The sequence below is a fragment of the Cyrtonyx montezumae genome, unplaced genomic scaffold (assembly GCF_038088225.1).
Source record: "Cyrtonyx montezumae isolate F1298 unplaced genomic scaffold, pur_monq_1.0 scaffold_29, whole genome shotgun sequence".
Classification (NCBI taxonomy): domain Eukaryota; kingdom Metazoa; phylum Chordata; class Aves; order Galliformes; family Odontophoridae; genus Cyrtonyx; species Cyrtonyx montezumae.
Window position 1 is genome coordinate 3,233,548 of NW_027072033.1, and position 17,564 is coordinate 3,251,111.

Genomic DNA, 17,564 nt, shown 5'->3' on the forward strand with positions numbered 1-17,564 from the left:
TTCCCACGGTTTTTCTACTGGTTGTAGAAGTAGTTCTGCTTCTCTTTCAGAAAAAAAAAAGAACTGAAGACAGCCTGTGCAGTTTTCTAACTTTTGTAGGAATTATTTTTTTTAGTTTCTTTTTTGAGGTTCTTAATCTTTTACATAAGAACAGACTAGATCAAGAAAGCAATACAGAAATGAAGTAGCAGAGATACAGATGAGGGCAGAATTTATCCAGTTAATACTTCATGTGAAGTACAAATACTTTACAAGGACAACTCTCAATCCTCTAATTAAACACACGTAGTGACTATTTTTCTAAATAAAACCTGAAGAGGCAAGGCTTCTTTTACGTGAGCTGAAAGCTTTTACACACAGGAAATATAAACTGCTAATGGGTTAAAGTTTTATGTCTTACACATCGCAACATTTGTTACATTTATGAAAGGTAGATTGCAAATCTGTATAGACACTTTTTTAAGAATTTAGGCTAGAACTGTAGGTTTCGAAATCCCAATGTATTCTGAAATGCTTAAATTAATTTTCAGGATTTAATAGATAATTAAGTGGAGAACACTTGTTAACTCTCCCTGTGTTATCCTGCAGTACATGCCAACATACAAGGTGGAAGTAGAGAATAATATCTCTGAATATGCAAAACTGTAGGAGACAGATTTACCTTTTTATCTCAAGCAACCCTCACTCCTTGTTTCCAGTAGGGTTCTCTGTTTTTGTTTACCCTCCCTGAAACCTAAATCTATAATATACATCTCTATTACTTAACAGTTAATGGTAAAACAGATGGCCCCAAGAAACACTGTCACCCAAAGGATGTGGTTTTATATTGTACTCTCCAGTAGTTAGCCTCAACATAAATATTCCCAACCAGCATTCTTAACAAACATTCTCCTGGTTAACTTAACATCCTTGACTCAGCAGACCACAGCAGCCAAAGGCATTTGTGTAGGCACAGCAATTTATTTCTAAACTACCATTAACAGTGACACCAACTTCCAAACAATTCAAGGCAGGTAATGAGACAGGTACCATTCTTTCTATTTAAGTGACTGTACACCTGATTTTCACCAGAACAGCTGCTGGCTTTTCGCAAGATTCTCTGAAATCAATTTGCCCTTCTCTGATCAAAAAACTACTTCATTCAGAATAAACAATTCCATAGAAGAATGTGTAAAGGTATAAAGAGAAGTAACAGATTTCTGAAAGCAACACAATCCCTGAGAAGCAACGTATCTCATGGTTCTTTGATTCTCATATGACAAGTATCTTCTATATCTCTAACTCCTTTCAGATCTAATACACTGGTTTATACCACAAAAGTGAAAACCCATCTCATAGCATCACTTTGGAACAACACTTAGAAGAGACTTGCAGGGAGCTGAGAACCTAGTTCTCACCTCTTCCTTAATTCTCCAAACTATCATTTTTCTGTTCACACTATGTCAGTTACCTTTTCACTCATTTCATTCATAGCACAACTCAACAGTTTTTTCAGGCATAAATACTAATTGGGATCCTTTTGTTCACAGTCTCTGGAGACTATCCTGTATTTATGCTCCTACATGTGCTGTAACCAGAATATTCTTTCTAGTCTAAACACCTCTGATAAGCCCAGTCACTTTCTAGACTGTTTCAATACTTACAAATCCTGCATCATAAGTAGTTTTTGTTATGACAGTATTTTTAGAAATACAACAATAAGCATGGGAATTAATTCATTCAAGTCCATCAGCACATGGCAGAGGTTAATTAACATTAATTCCAGCCCCAGTCAAAATCCCATAAAGCTTGCCTTGATACTGACAAACAAAAAAATAAACCTTCATTCAAAACAAACAATTTGGTTAATTGCCTTCTATTTACCTTCCACTTCAAAAGTAATTATCTGTTTAGCCGTGTTTCCCCACCTGACTGATGGCAAAAGGGCAATAGCAATGCCTAAGAGAAAAGGACATGCATTACTACACAGGAAAATATTAAAACTAACTGCCTAATAAATTAATTAGAACACAGAGTAAGACTGGAAATATCAAACGCTCAGGTGTCTTCAAATCAAGAATCCACTGATGTTAAGTCACACTTCATGAAAAAGAGAATTTTGCATATAAAACAAATAATAAAGGATGAAAAAAAAGAAGCTAGGAAGTTTGGTAGATATAAATACACTTATTTCTGGGCACCTGTTGTAACTTTGGCATTAAGGAAAAAAATCATCCACTGATTTACTGTTACTTGAATCTTGGGCTAATTCAAGGTAAAACCCTGATGATGGCGCAAATGGTGAACATTAAATTCCTCCAAGTGTGGGAACCAGTAACACTAATGAAGAAACCTCCACCATTATTTTAAGTTATTAGAGAGGTCACTGCATGCTCTTTCTCTGAGATACAGTCTTCCACACTGCTTTTAACACAACACATGAACAGAGAAGAAAACATTATGCAGAACATCTGGCATGTATCGTTATGGCTGGAATACACTCAACTCCAAGAATTAGAGCTTTGTTGTTCCTTTAAACTATATCCATTTCTGATTAATGCTGTCAGTGGTTTGTGCCGTGCTGTCCAAAGGCTGTATCCATAGTAAAGCTGTCAGATGTATTGTAACAGTGTTTGAACTCATTACCTATGTTCCTTCCTTTCGATCTCTCCCCAATGCTGCCAGAAGCAGGATCTTACCCTGCTCCATGGAGTCTTCAGTCAACTCTCTACTCAACAGACTATTTCTTGCACTTTTCTCAGCATCAGCAGGGCACTATACACATGGCAATCAGACTGAACAACACACAAAGTAAATTACATTGAAAAGAAATAATATTCTTAATTTTACTTAAAATGTATTTCAAGTCAGTCTGATCAAGCTTATCCTTCCTCACCTGCAACAAAAGCTTCATATCAAATACTGTGTTCACATTAACCTTCTAGTTTAAGAAATTTATTCTACATTAACTTCAATACACAGAATTGCCAGGGAATGATCAAACTCTTAAAACTAAAAAGGCCAGATACATATTTCCTTTACTGTTTTGCTCTTCGAATGTGCTTCTTTTTGAAGTTGACGTTCAGATTATAAGATCAGGAGAAAAACAAAATGTTCCAGTACAGCAAAATTGCTCCTCTCTCCCTAATGCAATGGATAAACAATACTGGGACTAATTTCAGTACTGTATTTATGCTCAATCTTCATCAAAAGCTTAATAGCTCTGAAAAGCCAATACAACAGTTCACTAGCTCTCAGCACGCAGGAAGCAGCTGCGGAGGCAGAGAGGCATGATGCCTGGCTACAATGCCTCCTGCATGTACCTCTCCTGGAGGATGCAGCCGTTAGGTCAAGCCTCTCATTAGCAGTCTGACAAAAGGTTTCAAGACTTTGGGGTTTGTTATTAACAACAATTTACATCTCAAAAATTATGTATTTCAACAGCCCCTTTCTTAACATACAAGTTAAGAAGTTACAAGACAAAATACCCTCATTTATTAACAAGACTAATGACTGGTGATCTGATTTTTTAGAAATTATTTTATTTTTCTTTTTATAACACAATTTTTCTTCAAAAATGAGGATGGAAGACAATTCTTCACCCTTTCTGTTCCTCCACACTTTCTTAACTCTGCAGAAGGGGGAACTTTCCCTTACACAGCCCTTCTATCAGCACAAGAAATATACTCCAAAAAATAGTAAATCATGTTCTCCCTAGGCCTCTTCAAACACATCAGTAATGCTGACTCCATTTTATACGTCAAGCACAGAGTACCACCTAACTCATGCCACACATTCTTTGGTTTAACACCTAACTTGGAGGGCTCTTTTAGCCCTCCAAGAGTCAGTTTTAACATTTAGAGATCACTGCAGGCAACTCAGAAAAAGCAAGCCAAAAAGGCAAAAATAACGTCATTACAAAGTATTCCACATTTTATTTCTGGAAAATGTAGGGCTGAACTTTAGAAAGGAGGTAACACCGAGTTCTCCAGCAGGCAAGACAGCATAGTGACCAGGTTTTCAACAGCATTCAGCACAGTGGTATTTCTTGCACCAGGGAGCAAAACCAAATATTAAACAATACACACATCTGAAAAACTGGTTCATTCACTAGAGCGCCCAACTGAAGACAGGTTTTTCTCTATAAAGGCTGTAAAACAAAGTCCTTCTCAAAGAACTGAAGTACTTTTTAAGAAAACATATGCTAGGTTTTGAAATATTACATGTACATCACCAGGATCTTAATCAGTCAGCTTTTAAAATGAGGAGTCTGTCCATAAGACAAGACTACAACATGATAATTCCCCAACAGCTACACTCTTAAAATCACATTATCAGACTTCCAGCAATACTGTCAAGCATCCCATCACCAAACCATTTCAACATGCTCTTAAACATAGTCTCCTGAATAAAAATGTAAATGCAATAATGCATCCTGAGATGCACTTCCTCACATTACTTCATTCCAGCCATTGAAAGACCATGAAAGAATGGATGTCCTTTAAAACTCATTAGTAATTATAATAAATCTCGTGTTACCATTCACCAGTGATGTCTCCATGAGATAAATTGGATTTCTTCTCCTGCAGTGAAGTGGGTAGCACCCACTGTAATTTTGTCGTTTGTGCACAACAAGAAAATTAATTTGATTAGAAAGACTGTATTAGATATTTAATGAACAGTATGTGTCAGTGTGGCCTTTGCAGAGACTTAACTTAAAACAGCCTAAAAGCCAACATACTGCTCCTAATTCATCACGCTTTTAAAAAGATTTTCCGGACTTCTAGTATTTCAGACCATTACTCCAAAATGATTCAGCTAGAAACAGATCTAATATAATTGCTCATCATACATGACATGAAGAAATTCAGGCTTTTAATTACTGAGGAAGGAGGAGATACATACCCAGGAGTCCCCTGCAGGCTCCACAGAAAGAGTAAGGCATAGCTGGAATAACGTTTGTAAAAGTTGTTATATATTATTTTTAAGCCTAGTACTGTTTCTGAAATGCTCCATTACTTTATTCCTGAGATTATGGACTCCATATAAAAATAGTATTCAGTGGGACAGTGGAGATTCTGTTTGTGAATGCTCCTTGTGTAGGTGTGAACCCATTTATGAAAACAATGGACAACATTCTAAATACACATTTTCCTTTTCTGATTCCATTATGTCTTGAAACAATTTTTTTCTGATTTTGCATTGCAATCACTTGTGGCCTTTCCATGCAGTATTCATTGCTATCAGCACTAATAATCTAACTCAAGAAACAGAATTTCATTAGCAATAGTATTACAGATTACACTGACCCCTTAAAAATAACAACAAATAATAAAAAAAATATTTAGAATTTGGTACTGCAATAGATAGTACTAACTTCAGGAAGCAGAGCTGAGGAGACCCAAATATAACTAAGGACTGAGAAGGGAATCATCAACCCAAATGAAGTATTCTTCTCTCTTTGAATTTCCTAATGTTTCCCAGCAGAACAGCAGCTGTATTACTAATTATTCTGGTTGCTTTATATAATACTACTAAAACATCATCTGAATACTTAACAAATTTTTCAATAATGTATTTCAAAGTCCAGTGTAATTTAAGAGACTAGAAGTTCACCACTTGCAGTCTCTGTTAGCAAATGAAATGTGACAAAGTTAGAGGTAATCAACAAATGATGGCTTAACTTTTGCATTTTAGGCAATTTATAATTCATATGGACTTCTGCTGATCATTAAAGAAACGAAAAAAGATGATGAAGTTTCAACTATCCCTTATAATTGCATCTGGGCAGAAGATGTTTTTTTCACTGCCAGGAAGGATTTTTTCACCTGTTAGTTCGATGTAGACAGATCACCACAGCTCAAGAGAATCACAGAATCCTAAAAGTTGGAAAGCACCTTTAATTGTCATCCAGCCCAACCTCCCTGCAATGAACAGGAACATCCACAGGTCAATCAGGCTGCTCAGTCTGGTTCAGCCTTGCCTTGCAGATCAATAGGGAGAAGGCATCCACTGTCTCTCACGTCAACCTGTTCCAGTGTCTCACTGCCCTCACTGCAGAACACTTTTTCCTTATATCCAATCTAAATCTCTCCTCTTTTAGTTTGAAACCATATCCCCTTGCCCTACCACAAAAGATCTGCTAAAGAGCCTATTCCTTTCTTTCTTAGAGGCCCCCCCCCTCTAGATACTGAAAGGCTGCACCCTAGGGTCTTCCCCAGACTGAACAGCCCCAGCTCTGTCAGCTTGTCCTCATAGGAGAAGTGTTTCATCCCTTGGATCATTTTTGTGGCCCTCCTCTGGATGTGCTCCAGCACATTCCTCCTAGTGCACAGGACTCCACATCTGGACAGTGTTCCAGGTGCAGCCTCAGCAGAGCAGAGGGGTAGGGTCTCCTCTCTTGATGTGCTGACCACACTTCTTTTGATGTAACCCAGGATACAATTGGCTTTCTGGGCTGTGGGGGCACATTGCTGGCTCACATCCAGTTTGCCATCTACCAGTACCTTGAAGTCTCCTTCAGCAGGGCTGCACTCTATTCTTATATCCCCTCTCTTGTACTGATTGTGAGGGTTGCCACTATCCAGGGGGAAAGACCTTGCACTTGGATTTGCTGAATCCCATGAAGTTCCTCATGAGCACACTGCTCAAGTCGGTCTAGGTCTCTCTGAATGGCTGAGGTGAAAGGTTAAAAGGAGACCTCACTGCTCTCTAAAACAACCGTACACCAGGGGAAGTTTAGAGATTAGATATTAGGGGAATATTCACAGAGAAGACAGCACAGAGAAGAAGCACTAGACAGGGTGCTCAGGGAAGCAGCGGAGCACCCATCCCTGGAGACATTTAACAGTTATGTAGATATGGCACAAGGCTTAGTGATGGACTCAGCAGCGGTCAAGTTCATGGCTGGACTTAATACTGAAGTTTTTTTCCAACCTAAATGTAAATACATTTCTACATTACATTCTGTAATGTAGAAAGTCTTCTAGCCATGAAGTAGATGACTAAGATAAAACTATATCCTCCTGAAAACTAATCTGCACTTCTAGGAATATAATTTAAACCCTCCACAAAAGAAAACTCATTCTCAACATTCTGACTCACAATATGTGAAGTCACCTGTTAAGAAAGGCATAAAAGTCCTGAAGATTTCCATTTGATTGAAAACAATTAAGAAACAACTCAATGAATGAGCTTGACACCATCCTCATTCAGAAAATACTAAAATGCTATTCTACGTGGTGATAGGATGCAACACTGCCACCACTTGGGAAACTGCTCTCTTTGAATAAGTTGGAATTTTACCACTGCAGGAAGAGCACATTTAGAAAACTCTATACGTATTTCTTCCTGTCTCAGACAAAGCCTTTGTGATCCAGTATGTTTCACTACAGGTTTTTAAGTAACATGCAGAACTGGTATTTTTGTCAAGAGAGGCAAAAAAAAAACTATGACAAATTAAAAGGAAGTCAACGATTACACAGAACAACAAAAAACAACTTCAAGTACGTTCCTGCTGTAGCTGGCAGAAAAAAAAATCTTTTGCACTGAGAATAGCACTGTAAAACTCCAGTTTGCTCATGTTCTTTGTAATTACACCCTATTTTCTTGCTTTTTTATTTCTGTTTTATGAGGGAAGGAAAGAGAAGGAAAGGGACACGAGTCAATAAGTATACCAATCACACAAATATTTCACAGATTACTTAAGAGTTAGGTCCCACTTGTATTCTGTATTGTAAGAATTAACTATGTAGTCTTGCAAGTTTCCTCTCCAAGAATACAGCAAATATCAATATTGAGATTCAAACTTTGTACAGCAGTATTTTGAATCTGCAGACATCTTTATATTTGTTAAGATGAAATGTTCCTTGCTAGCATTAGTTTAATAACAGCAGCATGCATAGGACAAAAGAGGAACTCCAAAATACAATAAAATGTAGGAAGTTAAACATTTCCCTAACTAGTTCACATACAACAGGCACAAGTATAGTAAAACAGTAAATTAGCCAGTAACTGGTTTCAGTCTAACTGATGGCTACTTGCTGTTGGAAGTGTCACAACTGTGTTGAAGCTATTAGCATGCAATTTTCACTTTATCTCCTGCTAATACGCCACATCCACTGTTTACTTTCAAACCAGAACGAAAAGTCAACACTATAGCTACACAGGCACCACAAAAAAACATTTTAAACGCCTTCCTTTTTGAATTAGCCCCTTCAAATTGTGTCTAGTTCTCCAAGCTGCAGTGGGAAACGCCACGAGTTAAATGTATTTGGAGGTTACTCACTTCTTGGAAACACAGCTACACTGCAGAACAAAGCATCCACAGGCTTTTAGTTGGTTTAGCTAAGATTTAAATACTACAATTTACTTATTTTTTTCTCCCCACCACAGTGGTGATCATACAGCTCATGTAAATAAACACATTCTACACATTCTTCTATTCCCACATAATGCTCACAGTTCTGATGAGTAATTCCACAGCAGAAGCCAGCAATTTTTTTCAGACTGAAAAACAGACCTCCTAATCCGTTAGTATGTGTCTGAACAAGAGTCAGAAGTAGTTTTCACATAGGATTAGATAAAAAAGGAAAAAATATATAAAATTCTCAGTCTTTATAATTACTGAGTTTCAAGGATCATGAAACAAAAAAAAAACCTGTTAAATACCTTGTAAGTCCTGAAATAAGATAATTGATGCCCACCAAAATTAATTACAATGTAGAAGTATGACTGAGTACAATGGTATAAATTTGATACAGGTAAAAAATGCAAAAAAGTTCAATCAAATATAGAAAAAAATTGAAGAAATCACATTCTCTTAAATCTGTTTCAATCCCACTACATACGAAACACAGAAAAGAAAACAACAAAACACAGGAGAGAATGACATGCATAAGAAAGTTATCAGTGAGCAACCCAAAGAAGATGAAGCTGGCACCAAGTTAAAAAACTTCTCCAGCTTAAGAATTACAGTTATCTCCAAAAGCACTATATGGTGATTCTGTTATAGCACAACATTTCAAAACATGTTCAATAGCAAGCTCATCCTGGACCTGCAGTGCTTGGTACCCTAAGGCATTAAGTACATATTCATAAGCTGTAAGTTTTTACAACTTTTGTACTACAGAAGTGTGACAGTCATTTGAAACAGAAAGCAACTACAAAACCTAAGCATACAGAACTTGCCCTTACAGTATATCTGAAACTAAACAACACTTTCCCTTACCCATATTTTTTTTCATTTTACAAGATGATTAGTTCTGCACAAGGATTCCTGATCTATCTATTTATCTATATTAAAAGGCTATGTATCTGCATTTATCTAAGTTATGCAGAAACATACAAACATACTGCATAAATTTAACTTGGATTCACTAGTGAATGAGACAATAACAGCAGAGACTATGGAGATATTTTTAAGAAGCAGAGCAACAGACATCACAAGTGACTTGGTGGTCCTCCAGTAACTTCAGCAGGATGAATATCCTCCAAAAGCTAGAAATGGTTTAGTAGCCTTTTTTTAACTTGTTGGTGTTTTATTCTATCCTTATTAGGTAATTTCACTAAATAGACCAGTCTTTTTTCTTAACCCTGCAAACAAGAAAACACCCTAACACGGAAGTATAATGTGCTTGTTACTGTACACAAAAAATTGTGCAAGTCGAAAAGAGACTAGGGATGTTTTGGTGAGCTGTATGTGTCAAGTATACGGGTGTCAACATACATGTGTGTACACATGCACGTATTAAATGCGTAGGTGAATATATACATGCATGTGTTGCCATGGTAGTTCAACCAGCTGTGTATGCTTGGTTGGAAGGCAGTCTGTACCAGAACCTGTGGAGATTCAGCCACAGGGGTTCTTATGTCCAGATGCCAGAAAGTGGGGAGTTGGATAGCTAGTGCGACAGTTTGAGCTCTACTGCTGGAGACAGCCATAGTACACATATGTACACAATGTACATGTACTCCTATTAGCTGATAGCCAACGCACTCAGCAGGAAAGGGGAGCAAAATAAAGCCACTAGTGCTGTTCATATTAATGAGAGTGCACTGTGTCTGCACTGTACACACAGAGCCACAGGCACATGAGGTACATACATGTCTTGTGTGTGTACTTACTGGGAATGCATGCTCAGTCCCATGACAAGTTGGACCTGAGCAGGAAGCTACAGCAGACTTGCTCCTCTTGAGGTGGGCAATCTACCACAATTCCTGTAACAAAATCAAATAACACTACGTTTTTACCTGAGAACAATCAGCTTTGGCTACTTCTGTAGTAGTCTGTAGTACATCACGAAGACTGTCTCCCTTTTCTTGGATCAGTAGATAAGCCAGCAGAAGAAAAATGTGGGCAGGAACTTGAGTTGTAACTGGTAGCATTGACCTCACAGAAGATAACCAGTCAGTAACTGCTGACTTTTCTTTCATGAGCTCTATAATCTTCCAAGTGGTGTACAATAAACTGTAAGAGCTGGTTATGGGGAATATGAGTTTACAGTACATCTGAAAATGAAACATATAAACAAAATTTTCAAATTAACAAGTAAAACACTGCGAAAGAACAAAGATGATCAAAAGTATTAATACTCTCTCAGGAATTTCCCCTTTATTTGAAATCCATCACTCCTGTTTCTGCAGGCAACTGCAGTGCTACCTCCTCACAAAAATGTACACAATAAAATTGATATACGTTAAAACTTATGTTCCTGACCATGACATGAACATTATAGAAGTATTTAAATATTTTAAGGAAATTCTCATACTTTTCATAGCACTCACTAAAAAAAAAACCACTTATTTTAAGTTAATCTTCCTCTATGTTTATTTTTGCTGTAACTGCTTCATTTCTCAGAATTCATGTTCTACAGTTGTCATCATGGAAAATAAAGGTTAGAAGCAGAAAAGCAGTAACATACAAGTGAGAAATTCTCCTGACTCAGGCTATTTCATTTTCTTACATGTATATATAAAGACATACATATACACACATACTACACACACACACAAAAAAAGGCTATACATACATAAATATGTTTATATGTATTTATATATTAAATTGCATATTCAAAAGGGTAAATATAAACCTCCTGAAAATTAATCTAAATTAATTGTAAGTATTATTAATGCATGTGTTCAAGTTCTTCGTTAAAAGAAATACAAGACAGTACCTTTTCTCCTTATAATTCTACTTCCTTAGAAAATGCAAAGTTTTCAGAAATCTTTATTATCAAGACAATAATTGGCATGTAGTAATTAAATGAATAACATTTATTTAAAAAGCCAGTCTTAAAAGTATTTGAAAAGAAGTCTCCAAATTAAAATCAGAAATAGAATTCAGACCCCAGTGGGACAAACTCACCCAGCTTTAAATTACCAGGGAAAAAAGATTCTGAGCGGCAACTGCAGTTCTCTGTAAACTGCAGAGCTTCATTTTAATGATGCTTTCCTTCAGTAATTGCAAGTAAAATGCCTCCACGCTTTGGATAGCTTTGTAAAATAGCATGTAATTTAAAGATAAATTAATCAATTTCTTGGACACTACAATTAGTGTATGTAAAAAACAGGTATAGGTAAATAGATGGAGAACAACAGTACACATTAAAAAAAGCCAGGACAACACGCTAGTAAGGAAAGGAATGAGATAAGCAGAAGAAACAAAGTAAGTATACATAATGTAGTTCTCTACTAAGTCCTGTTACTTAATCAATATTTCAGGTAAATTCTTTATATCGTCTATAAAAAGGGAAGAAAGAAATGTCATTCAGTTTTACTAGTAGTCTACACAATATACAGACCGTAGAGTATTTTCATAAAAAATTATTACATAAACTCATTTATATAAAGTTTTTCCCAGTCAGATAGGCATAATGCAGCAAAATGTTAACTGTATTCCCTGTAAGTACCATAAAACTAATGAAAAATAACAACAAAAGAAACTGAGAACATTACCAATTCCTTTTTATTCTTCACATCTTCTTCCTTTATTATTTCCAAAAGATCTTTAGCCAGCTGCTGCCTAGTAGTTCCAGAATCATCCTCCTGTAAGCAGTCTCCAACTGATGAAGAAGATAAGATCTGTAGCAGAGGCATCACCAAAACAAGGGCTGTGGCTGAAACATTTTCTGAAGAGGAAAGGAGCTTGTTGGCTATTGAAGAAAATGGGGATAAAAAGATTATAATTTAAGGAAAATAAAAGAATACAATTTCTAATTTTGCATGATACAAACATTTCTAGGAAACCCACTGGTCAAACAAAGTAACAGTTTCAAGAATTATACAGTACATAGTAATGCCTCCTACTTATTTTTATGGAAGCTACAGCAGATACAAAGAACACAGTAACACTATTTGGTAGAGCAAATCCTCAGATGCAAGACTCTGTTTTTCAACTTAGTCACTGCCATTTGCACTGCATTTGCACCAACAATGAACAAGAGCCTGCATGCCACACTCATAACAATCGACCAGCGAAGGCAACCTACCAGCAACAGGTGCTGTTGCCACTGCTGAAAGGCACCACCCACTGCCTCACTGTGTTCACTACAACTGTCTGGGCTCCACAAATCTTCAGCAAGTACCAATGGATGTTAGCAGACACCACTTTTTCTGCACGGAGGAATTCAATTCCACCCCTTTCCTCCAACACACTTCCATGTCAGATGCTATTTTGTTCAGACTGCCCCACTGTCTTACAGCAACAAAATACAATGGAATATTGTTGGGAAGGTTTAATCTCTATTGCCATACCACTAACATACACCTCCAGTGCTGTGGGCCAATATAATGATAGAGGAGGCATTACTTTTGGAGCACCACCGGTATTTTTGGTAAAATATTCTACTTAGAGACCCCTACACTTCTGTTCTTTATAGTGAAGCACTTGATGGCTGCACAAAATACAGTAATGGAGTGTAACATAGTCCCTCACTTCTACTGTAGTAACTCAATCAAAACTGTTAGTCAAAGGCTCAGACTAACATTATCAAGATTATCACACCTACTCTCTTAAGACATATCAAAAGAGACCATTCAGAAAATATTAATCTCCACTGAAAATATACTCTTACTGACTTAAAAATGAAACAAATAAACTTCAAAACAAAGATAGTAACATTCACAGGAAAAGTCAACAGAGTGGGAAAAATCGAGCCTTACTGCCATCAGATCGTATTTTACTTTTTAAATCAAGGAAAAAAATCCAGTTTATACCAAATATTTCACACTTCAATCTAATTCAATAGAGTGCAGATCCCATTTTCACAAAACAAAAATAAATATGTAGTCTTAAGTGTGCGTATTCTTCTTTCAGAAGAGCTTTACCTAGACTCAAGATCGACTTCTGTTGACTTTCTGGTGTTTGCAGCAGCAGAAGTGCTAATCCAATTATACACTGTTCCACTGGAAACACCTATAGAGAAAAAAATGAAAAAGGTTCAAGTTATCTTTATTTTTCAGGGGCATAAAAAGTAAAAAACCAAACCACCAAAGCAAACCAACCAAACACAAAAACACGTGACCAAAATTCTGTAAGGAGAATCCATTCTTAATGGACTGTAATGCGATTAAGAATATAAATAGCAAATGGGAAGTACTTTAAACGAGTAACTACAAACTCAGTTTAAACAAATCTCTATGTTTAAAGTTTAGCTTATATACACAGCATCTGTTTTTTTGTTTTGGTTTTTTTTAATTTTTTTCCATCAGAAGGTTTTTAATCAAGAAAAAAAAAAAATCAGCTTTCAAAACAACACTGGTCACTCAAAGATGAATGCCATATATCAAAGTCTTGAAATTCTGCCTTTAGCATGACATCCTTTAAATTTAACATGACTATTTCCTTTCACAAAAATAAACTCTTACCTCTTGTAAGAGCTCAAAGTTGTCCTCTATTAAGGAGATCAGAGATGAACATTCTCCTGTTACACTTAAACACACTTCACAGAAGCATATCAGTTGCAGACAAAATTGGGATAATTGAACTTTCCAAAACACAGGAAAGCGCAACAGGCTGATGAATAACTCTTGAATAAAAAACAAGGATTCTGTAACTTGTGGCAAGTCTTTAACCTATAGAGAGGTAGTTGAAAAACACTTTCAATTTCAATTGTCCTTTCCTATTTATGCAGAATATCTTAAAATTACTTCTATTAGATCTAAAATATTTTCATTACAGTTACTGTTAAGGCTTTAGAGAACAAAATTCAGGAATCTTTGATAAAACTTATTCGCAAAATCAATAGATGAACTTAATTTAAGATTCTAAAGTAACTGATGAGAAAAATCCCTTATTCTTCAAATGCAGTAGAAAATCAACTTAGTTCTTGAAGCTCTATGAACCAAGTAAAACAAATTGTACAGAGATTTCATACAGCAGGGAAATACTATTTTAATATAAATATTCTTCGATCAGATATTTCTAGGCTACTTCCTCTATGATGTAACTAAGATTTTAACGTACATCTCAAAAGAAAAGGTAGTAGTATTTATCACCATGTAGAACGTAGTCTACAGAAAATGGAAGATAGTGATATGTTTGTTCACTTCAAATGCAGTAACAGCACTCTCATTCCTGCTGGGTCTGGCAAGAACTCTACCTGAAGGTGTGGAATCAAATCACACAGGAGCTGAATAATCTGATGTTCCAGAACACAGGGTGCTTCTTTATGCTTTGGACCATGCGGCTGAAGTAAAATCCTAAGCAAACCCATTCGCAGTTCAGCATATTCTCGTAGCTGAGATGGTTCACAGTATAGGTATCTTAGAAATGGAGCCATTATAGCAACACATGAACTCTGTGCCCTGCGGTTAAAAGAAAAAAAAGTTTGCCAAGAGTACTTTCTACCATAAATTGAACAAACTTCATAGAAAACCCAAGTGATGTGACATTCCCTGGTTCTGCAGTAATTCACAGGATATGATTAACAGAAAGGTATTAAGAAAAGCATTACTAACTCTCTCAAAAAAAAACAACAAAAAAACACTATTTACTATCACAAAGTACTATCATGTGATCTTATCTAGCAACCACACAATGAAATGCATTTTTAAGAGAGTAAGTATTCACTAAGGAATATGATTTGATATGTACTTGTATATTAAGATACTCTACGTTTTAGTCTGTTTTTCCTCAACTTAAGAAAGTTACTTTCTGTGTTGAATAATATTAAAGTCTACTGTACAGTACTGAAGTAGTACTTGGAAACAACAAGAATAACTCCTATTTTAATTTGAAACATGCCAACAGCAGAAAAACTTCACTCAGATCTCTGTCGAGACTCTTGGTGAGTCTCAGATTTAGTAGCTGAGTGGAAAAACAAGTCTGCAAATAATATTTGAAAATACTCCAATCATTTAAATTGGACTTTTCTCTGAAAGTCTTTCTGTTGATTATATAACTTAGACCTACTAGAAATTTAAGAGATCAATAAACTTATTCTGCTAATGTAAATGAATAAAATATAGAAGTCAGTTCCACTATAATATTACTCTGATCAGTTTACGTAAGTCTTCCAGAAAACTGGAAAAAGGAGATTTGTTTTATCTGAAATACATGCATATCGTTGTTGCATATTTAAAACATTTGACTGCAAAGCAGTTCCTGCATTTGACATCTTACAATGAAACTTTACTGGACAAGTTCCTTGGAGATAAGCATGAAAGAACACTGAAACTCCTGGTAACTGTCTCTTGTAAAATGTATTTTATAATAAGGCTATGCTATTCATTTTCTTTTTTTAAATCAAGAAGTATATACCATATATAAAGACCTCATCCTTTCCTATGAGGTATAGCTTCCTGCCCTTATCTTACAACATTCATATGTTTCACATATATTAGTTACATACATGATATACAGTCATCTTTGACTATAAGTAGTCAAAATTTTGGCAAATACAAATCATTTTTTTTATCCCTGTAAAACTCTACTTGCTAAAACATGCTGGAGATTATAGTTTTTGATGAGATTAGTGAACTTTTTCCATTAGCAGCTGAACGACAGTAATTGCAGTTTCCATCATAGAATGGGGATCATTTTTGTTAAAACTAATTTTACTTGATTTCTATTTTTAACTCTGCTTACAAAAAAATCAAAATGAATTCTGTTTTTAATCATATTTCTCCACACAAGTTTCTCCATGTCCACAAAAATGTTATCAATATAGGTGAGTTAAGCAAAAATTAAAAATATATTTTTAATGGATTATATTGTCACTTACTGATCCACTTTTACATTTAAATTGTGTCATTAAATTTTATAATTATCTTTTTCCAAAGATACACTTCTTACTGCTTACATATAAGCCTCTACAATTGCAGCTAACTTCAAGAAGAAAACTATGCTGACAATTGAGTTACCTAGATTTGCTATTTTTCAGTTTATTCATTTACTTACCTCTCTGGACACTGACGGAAAAATACTGTTATCTGCTGCAGTAAAACTGGCCAGCAATCAGGTCTGTTTTCAAGGACAGTGATTAATGGATGAGGATTGTTCCTGAAATGCAGAAAAATCACATTTGGATCTATAATGCAACAAGTAAATGTGTAAGTTTACAATGTTCAAAATAAAAGCAGCAGTAGAAATGGACAGTTTAATATCCTGGTATTACCAGCTCTCTTTGTTACCCACTTTCCCAAGACTTACACTATGAAATCAGTACATTTTCTAGGATCTCTAAGAAAAGAGAATAAAATGAAGAGTCAATCTGAAAATTCCTGACTCAGGTTTTGTTGTTTTTTTATTTTTTTTAATCAATGCGATGAACACTGTTAAGATGCATCACCTGATTTGAGCTGGTAAAAGCACTAGGCTCTAGCAATAGGTTCCACATAATATGCACTACATATTTTGATCCACAACACACTTGTCTTTTAAGCACAGGTATAAATCTTTACTGTCTGAAACCAGTTCAACCACTTGTCCAACTGAACACTTAAAATCTGTTCTCAACTTACTGTTCTCACCAGCTCTTCTTTTTAGAAGGTCCCTCAGCAGCCTGGGAGCCTCCTCTTTATTGCCAGCCTTGTGACAAATGCTGATGTGAAAAGGTCACCAGAGCCTCAGAGTGCCAACAAAGTAAAACTGGTCATGCTAGCAAGCAATAACTAGATGGTGGGAATTGAAATTGGCAAATTTAGTCTATGAAAAGAGAATGCATTTTCAGTTACTGGAACCACTCTGCAAGCACAGAAGATACATGTATTTTTTTTACACTGGATTTTCCCTCTGCTCCTCAAATTATTTTTTCTTCTAAAGAAGTGATTCTGTTCAGGAAAATAAGTGATTTCAAAGTACAGGGACTGTCATGAGACTGATCCTTAGATAGACTACTTGCAGTGTGTTCAGAAAACATCTATTAACTGAGAAGTAGGCATACATTATAGTTCTGGTCCTCATTTTTGGGGTGGAGGTGTGGCAATCCCTATATTCATTTATCTAAAATTTGCTTACTTATGCACGTAGTCTTCACGGGTCTACCTTCCTTGATTCTGTAAACGTTTTACTGGAGATTAAGAATCTTCTATAATCTGTGTACAGTAATCAAAAGACTAAGGTTATTGCTGCATTGCAGCCTTAA

At 35.8% G+C, this 17,564-nt stretch overlaps 1 protein-coding gene across 1 annotated transcript in view; it reads right to left on the bottom strand.

The window, feature by feature from the left end:
- Nucleotides 1-17,564, bottom strand: part of FOCAD (focadhesin) — a 98,947-nt gene that overhangs the window by 60,501 nt on the left and 20,882 nt on the right. Inside the window, exons 6-11 of the mRNA XM_065740597.1 lie at nucleotides 16,379-16,480; nucleotides 14,580-14,784; nucleotides 13,846-14,052; nucleotides 13,306-13,393; nucleotides 11,935-12,131; nucleotides 10,231-10,488 (exon numbers count right to left, since the gene is read on the bottom strand). Coding sequence (XP_065596669.1) covers nucleotides 10,231-10,488; nucleotides 11,935-12,131; nucleotides 13,306-13,393; nucleotides 13,846-14,052; nucleotides 14,580-14,784; nucleotides 16,379-16,480 — 1,057 coding nt within the window. The remainder of the gene's footprint in view (nucleotides 1-10,230; nucleotides 10,489-11,934; nucleotides 12,132-13,305; nucleotides 13,394-13,845; nucleotides 14,053-14,579; nucleotides 14,785-16,378; nucleotides 16,481-17,564) is intronic.